This window comes from Dendropsophus ebraccatus, chromosome 15, assembly GCF_027789765.1.
Source record: "Dendropsophus ebraccatus isolate aDenEbr1 chromosome 15, aDenEbr1.pat, whole genome shotgun sequence".
In the NCBI taxonomy this organism is placed as follows: domain Eukaryota; kingdom Metazoa; phylum Chordata; class Amphibia; order Anura; family Hylidae; genus Dendropsophus; species Dendropsophus ebraccatus.
The window spans coordinates 29960905-29975027 of record NC_091468.1 but is presented as its reverse complement, the minus strand read 5'-3'; the positions used below and the strand labels follow the sequence as shown (position 1 = coordinate 29975027).

Below are 14123 nucleotides of genomic sequence, written 5' to 3'. Positions count from 1 at the left end.
GATTGAATTAAACTCTTTTTCATTTTTCACTTCTACTACAGCGTGCTGCAGTACTTTCAATTGGATATTTGTGTACTGGAGATCCCCAGCACACTGCTGGCACCCCATACTCACCTGAAAATCTTCTGAGTGCAGCGCCTTTTGTTCTTGTGTAGATAGATAGATAGATAGATAGATAGATGATAGATAGATAATAGATTAGATTGATAGATAGGAGATAGATAGATAGATAGATAGATAGATAGATAAGATAGGTTTAAGTTATACAGGATCCTCACTACCAGTTTTGACTACACAAACTCTATGGGTAATAACTTATATTCTATCCTTCTATCTCCACACAATTTCTGCGCTGCCAAGTTCACAATGGAGTTGTTATGTATTTTAGCTTCCTCCCTCCTTGCTGTATGGAGAGCAGCAGCAGCAGCAGCAGCAGCAGCAGCAGCAGCAGCAGCAGCAGCAGCAGCAGCAGCAGCAGCAGCAGCAGCAGCAGCGTCTTTCGTGGAGCCTTTTGTCCCGTGGGTGGTGTCCAGTGTCGCACACCAACTTCTTATGTTAGGTTCAATAAAGCTTTAAAAAAAAGGGAATGCGACAAGGAAAAGCGCCGCGTGCCTGCCTGACCGTCGTCTGTTAATGACGTCATCTTTGGGAGACAATCTTTTCACTTCAAGGGTGCAGAAGGAGAGCTGCTGGTGGAGCTTTCTCGTACTGCAACATTAGTAGCTGAAGGAAAGAGAAGATGGTGGTAGTGGGAAAGACCAGCGCCATAGCTGCCGGGGTGTGCGGGGCTCTTTTCCTAGGCTACTGCATTTATTTCGACAGAAAAAGGAGGAATGACCCGAATTTCAAGAACCGACTGCGGGAGAGTAAGTGTGGTGTGAATGCGGCCGATCCTCCCACAGAGTTTACAGGGGATTTAATGGCTAATGCTGTATGTGCGAGGTGATCTGCCATAAGACCTGTGATAGGAGGGGGCGGTAGACTACATGGGGGTCCTGATAATGAGAGAAGTTCCTCAGGACTGCCCCCCATCATACTGTAGGCCTTTATGTGAGGTGATGAACCATAGGAGGTGAGCAGATTACATGGAGAGTCCTGACAATGAGAGAAGTGTAATCCTTCAGGACTGCCCCTCCATCCACTCCATACTGTAGGGCTTCATGTACATGGAGGTCCCTCCCTGTACCATAAGGCTTCATGCCAGGTGATGGGTATTAACATCCTCCCTAGATGATGGGTGCTGGGGGCCTGCATTGGTAACCCCTGGCAATATATATCATTATGATGGCAGGAGAGCCATTGAAAGACCCCTTAGGCCAGCCATGTTTCTCCCCCCTCCCCCCCTCCCCCCTCAAAAAAAAAAAAAAAAAAAAAAGTGTCAGAACAGTAGCGCTAACATTTGAAAAGGAGCTCCCGGTATCATTATGAAGGATGATTCCAGAAATTCTGAAGTCTGTTCCGTAGCACATCTTCTGTATATAAGGACAGTGTGACTGTATTGAGGTGTGATTAGTATGCTTCCATGTGCTGAATGAAGCTGCAGGTGCTACAACCTCAGAACAAGGCAGATAGGTAAGCAATGCTATCTGCTTCTGCAGCATCCTTTTTTTTTTTTTTTTTTTTTTTTTTTTGTCGAAATATAGTACTCCTTTAACTCTTTGTAAAGCGACTCTGTACCCACTGTGCTACCCCCCAAACCTACTCATACCTTTTTGTAGCTTATGTGAAGTCCTTTCAGCAGGTATGTTTGGCCACGCTGGTTGTGCTTTCATAATGCACAAAAACAAACTTTAGTTGAGGAGATGCCGTGTCTAAGAGGCGGGGCCGCGAGCCTTCGTGCCCTAGGGAAGCGCCGCCTGTGTAGTAGTAGGTCCACCCTCACATCAGAAGAAACAGGATTTTTTTTGTCCATTATGTTCTATGGAGAGGGGAGGGGCTGAGAGGAGTGAGTGAGCACGGAGGAGTCCTGCACAGCACAACATCCTGCAATCTTCTCTCTGCAAGTTCCTAGATAAGCAGTGACCTTTCTGACCTCTGGAGACTGTCTGGGCACCTAAAACGCTGGATTCAAACAGCTGACCTTCATGTCTCCTCTCTGCTCACTCATTTCTATTGGCCCCTCACCCATCCTTAGGATGTAATGGACACAGCAGAACCCGTCTTAACTGTCTTCTCTGTAATGAAGACTATTTGCCTAATTATGCACAGATAAGAAGTAGAGGGGAGGCTGGAAAATTGCTTCGTGAGTACAGAAAGAGGCTTATTTAAAAGATTTTCTTAAAATCGCTTATGGCACTTATTTCTGCAAAAAAAAAAAGACTGCAGTATGTGATACAGTTATTCCCTATGCCCTCTGTATTCCCGCTGCAGATTTTCAATCCGCTTCGAGAATGCAGCACTTTTCTGGCTCCTGTATCACTGGTAGCGTTCAGCCAGTCTGTGCGTTGGGGAATCAGTAATGGCTTCCTTTCTGTCCAGTTTTTGTCCAGTTTATGCAAAGTATGGCTGCTGTCAGTGCCAGCTACACCCTGATATCTTCTAGCTGATTCCTGGTTCTACTTCCTGTTTGAATCCTTGTCAGTGCCTACAACTCCCAGCCTGCCTCACTGCATTGTCTCCCACCCACGTACTCACCCACATTTTGCATATAAAAAGAGAGCTAGATAAATAGTACAACTAACATCATAGATTATCAGCAGGGCATGATGGGTGTTGTAGTAATGCAAACTGGAGAGCCATTGCTTGTAGTTATGCAAGCTGTGGCTTCACAGTTTGCATAACTACAACCACCATCATATCCTGATTATAAGGCATGATAATGATGGTGGTGGTAGTATTTTTTTCCCTTACTTACCAGGCCAGGCGTTCATTCTTTGGACTGTTCCTGGATGTCACTTCAGTGGAAGCTGAGCTTCATAGAAAGCTCAGAAGAATCTTACTTGCTGATGTATCTCTATAGGGCATGTGACACTGAGGAGGAAGGTAAGTTTGTTACCTTCATCCTCAGCACCATTTCTGTGCTATTAGGAGTTTAATCTTTATGCTAATTAGGTGTTTTGGTGCACTGGGGCGACCCTACCACTCCAAGTGCTCCAATCCTGCATGGCCGGGCGATCCATTGATATCCATTAGAAGGGGCAGGTTGGATCAGTGCACTGCACCAAAACACCTAATTAGAATAAAGATTACATTTCTAATAGAATGGTAACGTCGCTGAGGATGATGGTAAGAAACGTTCCTTCCTCTTCACCAGCAGTGCGCTATAGGGACATATCAGCAGGTTATATACTTCTTTCCCTTTCGGTTACCTGGTGCCATAACTATATCCTGAACGGCCCACAACCCCATCCACTGTATCATATAGGCGTTGGCACCTCGCCTAACAGCGATTGATGGCTTATCCTCAAGATGGGGCATCCATCCTTTTGACAGGAGCCGTTATCCATGCTTTGACCTGATGTCCTTTTTGATATTATTATTATTAGTTTTTATTTGGTTTACTATTCATTTTTTTGTGGAAGATATTTGTAGTGATTTATTTATTACATTATTTATTATTTACAGAGAGAAGAAAACAGAAAATTGCCAAAGAGAGAGCTGGTCAGTCAAGGGTAAGAGTTTCTTTTAGTAGTACATTAATACATTGCGCTTCCTCCCCCCCCCCCCACTAGACATACGGCAGTGGCTCGGCGTTGTTCTTTTGTCATGGACTCTATGCGCTGGATTGGGCCCTCTCCTTCAATATGACGATATCCCCTGCCCTCTGTGACGCGGCTCCATTAGAATCAGTGGAGCGGCATCACAGAGGGAAGGGAATATGGACACACGGAAACCGGGCAGCGTTTAAAAAAAAAAAAAAAAAAAAAAAAAGGACCACTACACAGGGATCCCCATGCCAACGCCAATCGGCTAATACAAAAAAAAAAAGTGATGATACATTTGCTTTAAAGGAGTTGTACAGCGCTGAAAACTTATTCTTTTACACTGTATTAAAGAATTCTCAATGGGAAGAAATGGGAAGTATGTGATACCTAAAATGGTTATCCTGGTCTAGAGAAAGATAGCTGCTTTCTTCCAGAAACATCTCCACGTGTGTTCTTAGAGTGTGTGGTGTTCGACTCTCCATTCCATTCCAGTCAAGTGAATTGATTGCTGCTCGTTTGCGGCCCCCACAGCCGAGAAATCTTTAGGTCTAAAGGACCTTAAGGTCCATTTACACAGAAAGATTATCTGCCAAAGATTTGAAGCCAAAGCAAGAAACGGACTATAAACAGAGAACAGGTCATTAAAGGGGTTATCCAGCCCTACAAAAACATGGCCACTTTCCCCCTACTGTTGTCTCCAGTTTGGGTGGGGTTTTAGAACTCAGTTCCATTAAAGTAAATGGAGCTTAATTGCAAACTGCGCCTGAACTGGAGACAACGAACGGTAGGGGGAAAAGTGGCCATGTTTGTGTAGCGCCGGATAACCCCTTTAAGGAAAGCCTGAGATTTTCCTCTTTTCAAATCCATTCCTATCCACTTCTATCCTCTCCTATGATAACCTGATATGAGCACACCTGCAAGGTATTGTGAAACATTGGCTGAAGATGAAATAAGATTGCTTGATAAATCTATATCTATTTTACACTGTCACATACACACTTGCCAATACGTAACATAAAATGCCACTGCAAGGGTTTAATCTCTTTCCACTCACTTTTGCACTTACCTTGCACTCAGATGGCAAATAGAGCATAAATCACACAACAACACCGTACCAAACTTAATAAAGTGTAAAGCTTTAATAGAGAAAAGGTATAGTGCTTACAAAAATAAAGATAACATAAAATGACATACATACAGACAAGAACAGTCAGAAAATAAAAGGGAGAAATAGGTAGAAACTAACTAGCTTTGCTCACCTTCCCAGGGGGTGGAAGCAAATCATGGTCCGACTGGCCCCCTACACAGTTTTTTTGTGTTGCAGCCATATTTTATAGAGTCTAGACTCAGATTTCAGAGCTGCCCATCAGTTTATTAGGGTAATTAGTTGTCCCTGATTGGCTGAGTAGATGATAATGGGAAAGGGCCAGGGACACCCCAATTTATATGTCTCTTGATTGAACCATTGTCATTTGGTTGGGGGATGTTGTGGTTTAATGGACAGACCCTCCTTTGAAGTGGATAGAACTCCAGGCTCCATGTCATACATCACATTTGGAAATAACCTGTTATCCCAACCCTCAATAAACCAGGCCTAGGGTTTCCTGCCCAGAGTTTATGATGGTTGGATCAGCCAATGTGTTGTGAGTGGAATACACAGAACAGTCTGTTATTGCAATATACAAAACACACTTCCATAATTAGCAGTCAGTCAGGGCACAGCTTTTATTTCTACAATTAAAGCTGAACTGTATGCAAAAGAGGAGTCCGTGGAGCCTCATTGAAGAGTCTCAAAACACAGGACTAGCCAGATATCCCTCCGGGAAGGACCCAGCCAAGTGGCAGCTCCTGTTAGGAAACCACCAAATCCACCATATTAAGTGGCCCTATAAGTCAGTGTAATGACAAGGGATAAACCAAGGCTAGGTAACCATCTGGCTAGTCCTGTGTTTTGAGACTGTTCAATGAGGCTCCACGGACTCCTCTTTTGCATACTCATGTTTCCCAGGGGGCAATGCACCTAGGACTTCACTGCATTGAGCGCTTTCATTAGCAGCCGGCAGTGTTGTCATTTGGCTGTTCTCCCTGAGTTCAGCAATCTGTTTCTCTTATGGCTCTACTAGGCATTGCTCCCACCTAGCCAGAATCCTGCTCCACACTGATGAGGGGCAACACCCCGAAACAGCTGTCTGTGGATGGTTACCTAGCCTTGGTTTATCCCTTGTCATTACACTGTCTTATAGGGCCACTTAATATGGTGGATTTGGTGGTTTCCCAACAGGAGCTGCCACTTGGCTGGGTCCTTCCCGGAGGGATATCTGGCTAGTCCTGTGTTTTGAGACTCTTCAATGAGGCTCCACGGACTCCTCTTTTGCATACAATTAAAGCTGTGTTTCCACATATGCATTCAGCAGCATGGTGTGGATATGGGGGGGGAACCAATGGTGTAGTGTTCACTGCATCTGAAAGCATTCCATATGCATGTGTGAAAAAACAGCCCAATGCTCTGCTCTGATTGGTTGTTGTAGATAATAAAAGTTTTTCTTTAAAAAAATTTTATTAAATGAGGCCCAAATTGTTTTGTTATAGAATTTCTTCCTAAAGTTTTCTCCTCATGATTCTTTAGTGATCTAGAACATTCATTAGTCCGTCAGCTATGAGATCCTATTGCATGACGAGTATACAATTTATTATTTTTTTAGCTGTTTTTTTTTATTTAACATTATAAGAAACACTTAAAATTATTATTTGCATTTTTTTTTCCTTGAGACTTGTAAAAACATTGTAACCAATGTACACACAAAAGGTGTTTTTCCAAAAAACTCTAATTTTGATCTAACAGTTTATTTTATTTTTTAACCCTTTGGCCTATTTCACACATCAATTTTATACTGTTCACCATTACGGACCCATAATTACAGCCAGTATAGTACCCATTGATTTCTATGGACCCTTTTATACATGCGTAGTTGCTATGGATCTATAAACGGGCCATGATCGGTGCCACAAAAAATAATAGCAAGCCATAATACTGTGCAAATGTTGACGGGGATGTACTTCTGTCCTTAGTTGCAGGTCTACAGTTATGAATAGGACTTTTCACTTCCGGGACAGTTTTTATTCTTGACAAACAAAAATTAAAACCTTTTATATAAAAAACATATAAACATTTGAATGATTATGGGGGAGATTTATCAAACCCATGCAAAGGAAGATAAAAGATACAATCTTGGGATGCGTGCACACTACGGAATGGGGACGGAAAACCCGTTGCGCACTCCGCACCTCGCACCCGATCACGGACTGTGGCGGGTGGGACCTTTCTCCGCCAGTGTCATAGACTCCTTTCTATGCACGGGCGTATTCAGTCGTCCAGCCAAAGAATGAACAGGTTTGTTCGATCGGGTGTGAGCTGCGGAATGCGTAACAGGTTTTCCATCTCCATTCCGTAGTGTACACGCACCCTTATTTCTTGCTGTGGGCAACTACTTCACCATTTTTTTAATAAATCTTCCTCTGCCATGACTCCGACACTTTTGATTGGATGTCCATCTGCATATATTAATTGGTTAATTTATTAGAGGTATAAAGGCAATCGTGGGGATGTCAACTTTGATGAAAAGGGGCTGAAAAAAAGTTCCTACTATTGCTACTCATTGTTGATTTTCTTTATAGCTGCCTGATCTTAAAGATGCTGAAGCCGTTCAGAAGTTTTTCCTTGAAGAAATTCAGCTTGGAGAAGAGCTACTTGCACAAGGTGAATTTACCTTATTCTAATTTATTAGTGTCAAAGGTGGTGAAGTGAACATTTTTAGCTGGAGGTTTCAAGTGATGTCCGCATCGCTCAAATTGTAACTTTCCTATGCCCCCTCTCCCTTCATGTTAGGTTTTTTTTGTTCTTGAACATAAGAAAGGATGTCCAGGAGAAAAAAATAATTGATAGTCTATCCGCCAGTTGAATGGGCTTGTTGGCTCTGACCATCCAGGCATGATGGCAGTTGTATTTTCGCAATCACTTAAGGGCCCCAGGTTCCCCCTCCCTGGTACAACCAATCCCTTCTAACAGATGAGGTTCCTGATAATTGGAGAATGGGTGATGTTTTACTCATAAACAAGAAGGCTAGCAGAGAAGAGGCTAACAACTACAGGCCAGTTAACCTGACATCTATAGTCGTAAAAATGATGGAAACTCTTGTCACCTAAAAATCAACCACTTAAGGGAAAAACTGACAGGATAGATATATGCATATCAAGTACCCATTGCTAATTGGAGCCCTGGAGCATGAAAAAAGGAGCTGGACTATGCACTGCCAATACATTAGTAAATGACATACATAGCAATTAGAGCTGAGCGAACCTTGAGCATGCTTGAGTTGATCCGAACCCAAGTGTTCGGCATGTGATTAGCGGTGGCTGCTGAAGTTGGATAAAGCTCTAAGGTTGTCTGAAAAACATGGATACAGCTAATGACTATATCCATGTTTTCCACATAGCCTTAGGGCTTTATCCAACTTCAGCAGCCACCGCTAATCAAATGCCGAACGCTCGGGTTCACTCATCTCTAATAGCAATATATCCATAAAAAAACACAAAGGCAAAGTATGTAAAATAAAATAAGTGCCAGTTATTTTATGACATACTTTCTTTTCTTTATGGGAGATATTGTGTCTAGGAGCTAATTAGCTGCTCCTCCGCAAAGATCACCCCCAGTGCAGCAGTCAAAGGGGGAGATTTATCAAACCGGTGTAAAGTAGAATTGTCTTAGTTCCCCATAGCAACCAATCAGATTCCACCTTTCTTTCCTCACAGACTCTTTGAAAAATGAAAGGTGGAATCTGATTGGTTGTTAGGGGCAACTAAGACAATTCTACTTTACACACATTTGATAAATCTTCTTCTCCAAAGTCTTTATACTACTGTCTGGAGGCACAGATTGATATATGAAAAGTACCAAGTGTCTCCCTGTACTAACATTGTCAGCAGTTTGGAGCATGAATTGCAGCTGAAAGATTACCTTTAATACTGTGCCACAAGTGTCTGTTCTGTGTTCAGTTTATTTTATTATGTGTGTAAGTGACATAGGAACATCAAACCAAACCAACATGTGGGTTTAGTAGATCAAAACAATGGAATGTTTAATTAATTAATGATTTCAAAATGTAAAATAATGCACTTTTGGAGGAAGAGTATCATATCATCAGTTCTGTGTTGTCAAAGGCTTAAAGGAGACCTGTCTGCCCCCCCCCGTGCTGGGGTGACAGGCTCCCAACCCCCCGTTACAGCCCCCTATACTCACCTGATCCCGCCGGGTCCCGCTTCCTGATCCGGTCGGGTCACGGAGATATGAGCGCCCGAAGCCCGGCGCGCGCGCTCACAGGAGAGTCCGACGCTCTTAGAGAATGAATGGGGAGTCTGATGCTCCGTCATTCTCTATGGGCATCGGACTCTCCTGTGAGCGTGCGCGCCGGGCTTCGGGCGCTCATATCTCCGTGACCCGACCGGATCAGGAAGCGGGATCAGGTGAGTGTAGGGGGCTGTAACGGGGGGTCGGGAGCCTGTCACCCCGGCACGGGGGGTGACGGGTCCTCTTTAAGAAGTTAACATTTAGTATGTTAATGTGTTTTCCCTAAGTCCTATTAGCATCACAATGGTTGGGGTGTCTCCATCCCTGTGAGTCCGCAAGACCAGAGGAATTTTGATAATCTTAAACAACTCAACCCCTTTCTTTGAAATTAATGTCTGGATTTCCACTTCCAAGATTCTTCTCTTGGGGGTTTTAGGGAATGGGAAATTAAAAATCTTTCTGTGGGAAGATCATCTAGAGGAAAGGAGTACCCCTCCTGAACTAAATTTAGGCCCCAGGGATCCCTGACCCCACCAGGCTGGATGCGTACCAAAGTCCATTTTGCCCCCCGCTGTAGGATTCAAATCAGAAACGGACTTGTTAAGACCACTGTCAGACTGTTCGACTGTCTTTAACCCACACAACCACTTCATGGGTCATCGGTTCCTCCTCCTCCGATGTATTGGAGTGGCAGTCCTCACTAGTGATGTCACGATACCAGAATTTTGAGTTCGATACCGATACCAGCTGTTTTATTTCGATACTCGATACCATTTCAATACTAAAGTTTAAAAAAAAAACTGTAAAAATACAAATATAATGCCCCCCCCCCAGACTGCAGATATGTACACAACAACTCCCAGCATACCTCTATGTGCACAAGGAGTTGTGCACAAGGAGGTATGCTGGGAGTTGTTGTGCACAAGGAGGTATGCTGGGAGTTGTTGTATACAAGGAGGTATGCTGGGAGTTGTTGTGCACAAGGAGGTATGCTGGGAGTTGTTGTGCACAAGGAGGTATGCTTGGAGTTGTTGTGCACAAGGAGGTATGCTTGGAGTTGTTGTGCACAAGGAGGTATGCTGGGAGTTGTGTCAGGAGGCTGCTGCTGTACAACTGCAGCTCCTAACATATCTCTTTGTGCACTACAACTCCCACCAATCAGCTAGTTATTCGGTATCCTATATTTTGGGAGACCTCTTTGAGTTTGTGGAGGCTGCAATGCAGTTATTGCCCACAAGGTATTTAAATATGTAAAAACCTGCAACAAATAACCAAACTGCAGCATGTGAACACAGCTGCAGTTGGCCAGTAACTTGTGTCATAAGAATTATAGCAAATGATCCGGATATTTATAGGATTGTTATATATATTGTAAGTGTCTGTATATATTGTGGCACTGCAGCGGGTCTATGCACAGGACCAGGGTTGGCACAATGTACATGGGGGGAGACTGCCACATAATATTCAGAGTCAGACACTACAATGCCATAGATAGAGGGGACAGAGAGAAAGAGAGAGAGAGAAAGACAGAGAGAAAGAGGAAACAGATAGAGAGAGATAGAGAGGGATATATATATATATAATATATATATATATATATATATATAATATATAATATATATATATATATATATATATATATATATATATATATATATATATATATATATATATATATATATATATATATATATATATAATTATATATAACAAACAGCAAATAAACAGATTGACACCCAGTTCTGGGCACTGGTGATGTCCCAGCCCTGAGATCCCACTGGCCTTTGGTCACATGGTGGGGACATTATACTGTCATTCCTACAAATTTCTATTCCATAAATTAGGGTATTTTTTTTTGTAGAGTCCATAGAACAGGACTGGGTGCTGGGTGGGGGTCCTGCAGCATATGGTGAGGGGGACCACCACACATTACATTGCAGCTTACTCAATTTGATCATCTTTTAGAACCTCAGACTTTTGATCCTTCTCATTATTTGCACCAACTGCTTCCTGAAGGTGGAATGGGCCATCTGCAGGGCTGGGGCCATGGTGGGAAGAGGGTGGGCTGCATGTGGGCCCTGGAGCTTTCCCAGAGTCTAATGGGAGGGGGTGAGGGTCAGCAGCAGGGATGGGGGAACACAGGGCCATGGTGGCTGGGGCTAGAGGGTGATGGCTGGTGTCATACTATATCTCATACATATACCAGGGGGTTGTGGCTTACACGGAGCTGTAATGGGATATGATGCTGTGCAGCTCCAGGTTTATTCCCTATCTGTAGATGGATAAATGGATATATAGGAGATAGATAGGTTGTAGATAGTTCAGCAGCACTCCATAAAACGAATAGTCTTGGTGCCAGCGGATCAGTCCCGACCAAGGGTAAGGTAAATATCCAGAATATAGTCCACAGCACTCGTTCTCAATGAAAAAAGTGTGTAAATTTATTTCATCATATCAAAAACAGCAAAGTGCAGCACACAATATACCAAGTACGACATTTCAGCGAACAGGTTCGCTGAAACGTCGTACTTGGTATATTGTGTGCTGCACTTTGCTGTTTTTGATATGATGGAATAAATGTACACACTTTTTTCATTGAGAACGAGTGCTGTGGATTATATTCTGGATAGATAGATGGATAGATAGGAGATACAGAGCACTCACACTGACTGATGGACACAAGGTAAGAAGCCAGAGGAAACTAGTAATGTAATTAAACAGACAAGAGATAGAAAGAGGAGAGAGAAGACTCCTCAGGCTTACAGCACAGGGAGAGGGTCCTGGACGCTGCACGGGGGAGGCTGTGGAGGAGGGAGGAGACACACAGGCCGGGCAGAGGTCACCACACTTTGCTATGGAGAAAGCTGCCTCACATACAGACCAGTGATTGATGTCCTGACGACCTGTCCGGTCTGTTGGGCGGCTGCAGCGTTTTCTTCAGGCCCCCTGCTTCCCGGTCAGTGTGATGACATGTGATTTCCCCTGGACGCTGTCTGCACTGCAATGCCGTTCTTAATAAAATGAAGGCTGCACAGCCCGCACCCATGTGAGAGGATAATCTGCAGGTTACATCCCCCCTATAGCCAGAGCCGATCAGTCACCCCCACATTACTCATGTGCTCACTGATCCTGACAGCCTAGGCCTCCCCCACCTCACAGCTGCGCTGGATATATAGTGGCCGCATCTCCTCCTCCTCAGCGGGGCCGCTCCATATGTAGGAGACTCGTGCTGCCTATGGAGTGGCTCGGGAGGTGTTCATGCCGCTGTCAGTTGTGTTCTCTGCTCTATACTTTATATTAAGCTGCGTTATTATGCAGCTTAATATAAAGTATCGATACCAGGAAATCCTGGTACCAAACCGTATTTTTGCCCGAAATATCGATAGTAGTATCGATATTTCGGTGCATCGTGCATCCCTAGTCCTCACACTTGGTTTCTCTATAAAAAGACATATTCTCCAATACTGGAGCAGTAATTTCCTATGGACGTCGGACTCCTCTCTTCTCATTTACATGTTGAGCACACAGACTGTCGAGCGGCAATTTCTTTGTGGTGAGACCAACTTCGGGTGCAGGACTGACAGGAGCAGAAGCTCTACCGGGGGGGTCAGACTGGCTCTGCTCTTGGTGCCGGGGTGACAGGTTCCCTTTTAAGGCTATGTTCATACAGTGTTAAAAACATAACCGCCATGATTTTGTAACAATGGGCGTTAATATACGAATAACGGCTGTTACAAAATAATGACCATCTTTTTGATGGTGTGTGAACAGCGTCAAGGGGTTATTCAGGACTAGAAAAAAAACATAGCTACTTTTTTTTTTTTTTTTACAAATTTAGCTCCATTCATGAAACTACGCTCAAACTGAGAACAAGAGTGGTGCTGTCTTGGGTACCTTTTATTCTGTTTTTATAAAATATAGATGATAATGAAATGAAAGATTAAGAAGAAAAAAAGTTTAACATAATGACTCGTTCATTACGCCAGGATTGCTGATTTTTTGTTACAATATATACAAATAAACTGATGTCCGCTCTACACAAATATAGTACTAATAAAAAGTAATGATAATAGCACAAAAAAATTACGCCCCAACCAGGTGGGGAAAATAAAGCGTCACAAGAGTCAAGATAGGGCGATTTTAATCATAACTACTTTAAAAAAAAATGATGGTAAAAAAAAAATTGTAAAACATTAGAAAAGCTATGAAAATGTGCCTATTGTTGTGTTCAGAGTAGGGTATAGAATAAAGAAATCATGTCATTTTTACTCTAAAGTGCATTCCCTGAATTTGTTTCCCACAAAATGTATGAAGGAACTAAGTCACGATTACTAAGTACAATTTTTTCCTGTAGATGGAGAAATGAAAGTGCTATAGCTCTTAGAAGGCGAGGAGTAAATAATTAAAATTGTCATGGTTATTTAGGCCATTTTGGGCTGTCATTAAGGGGTTAAAGGTAATAATGTTTTTGTTTTGTTTCCCTATATTCCATGTTGGCAATTGGAGAAACATTTTTTATGTTTGTATGCATGTGGGAATAAAGCCTAAGGTTATGTTCACACACCATAAAATAACAACTAAATACAGCCATAATAATGTGATGAAAAAACAGCTGTATTTTGCGAAAGCAAGTGGTAAATACCAAATAGGTTTGTTTATGCTGTTCTATACGTTGTGTATGCTGCCGGCCAATTTTCTATGGACTTCAATGAAACTCAGTGTATTGAAAATGTGGGTATATTTTAACCTCCAAATTTACAATCCTTTTTCAACTTTATTTTATGGTGTGTGAACATAGCCTAAAAGTGGTCTGTTGTGAGGCTATGAATTGAGGCTTGTGTATTTTTCTGAAGCAGTTTGACAGTGAAATCCTTATAACATGGTCTTTCTGTTACTAGGTGATTTTGAAAAAGGAGTTGATCACTTAACAAACGCCATTGCCGTTTGTGGACAACCTCAACAGCTGCTTCAGGTTTTGCAGCAAACTCTCCCACCACAAGTGTTCCAGATGCTTCTGACCAAATTACCTACCATTAGCCAGGTAAAGTATTTTGTTCGTTTTTAAAGCGGTTGTGTCACAAAGCAAAGAAGGTAAAATCAGACGTGTACCACAAACATATATGTAAAGGAGAACA

The 14123-nt window shown here is 42.8% G+C and overlaps 1 protein-coding gene across 1 annotated transcript in view; it reads left to right on the top strand.

Annotated features, from left to right (window-relative positions):
- The first annotated feature begins 626 nt into the window (after positions 1-626).
- The window catches only part of TOMM20 (translocase of outer mitochondrial membrane 20), a 15682-nt gene continuing 2185 nt past the window's right edge, over positions 627-14123 (top strand). Inside the window, exons 1-4 of the mRNA XM_069954307.1 lie at positions 627-866; positions 3565-3611; positions 7320-7401; positions 13887-14029. Coding sequence (XP_069810408.1) covers positions 740-866; positions 3565-3611; positions 7320-7401; positions 13887-14029 — 399 coding nt within the window. The 5' untranslated portion in view covers positions 627-739. The remainder of the gene's footprint in view (positions 867-3564; positions 3612-7319; positions 7402-13886; positions 14030-14123) is intronic.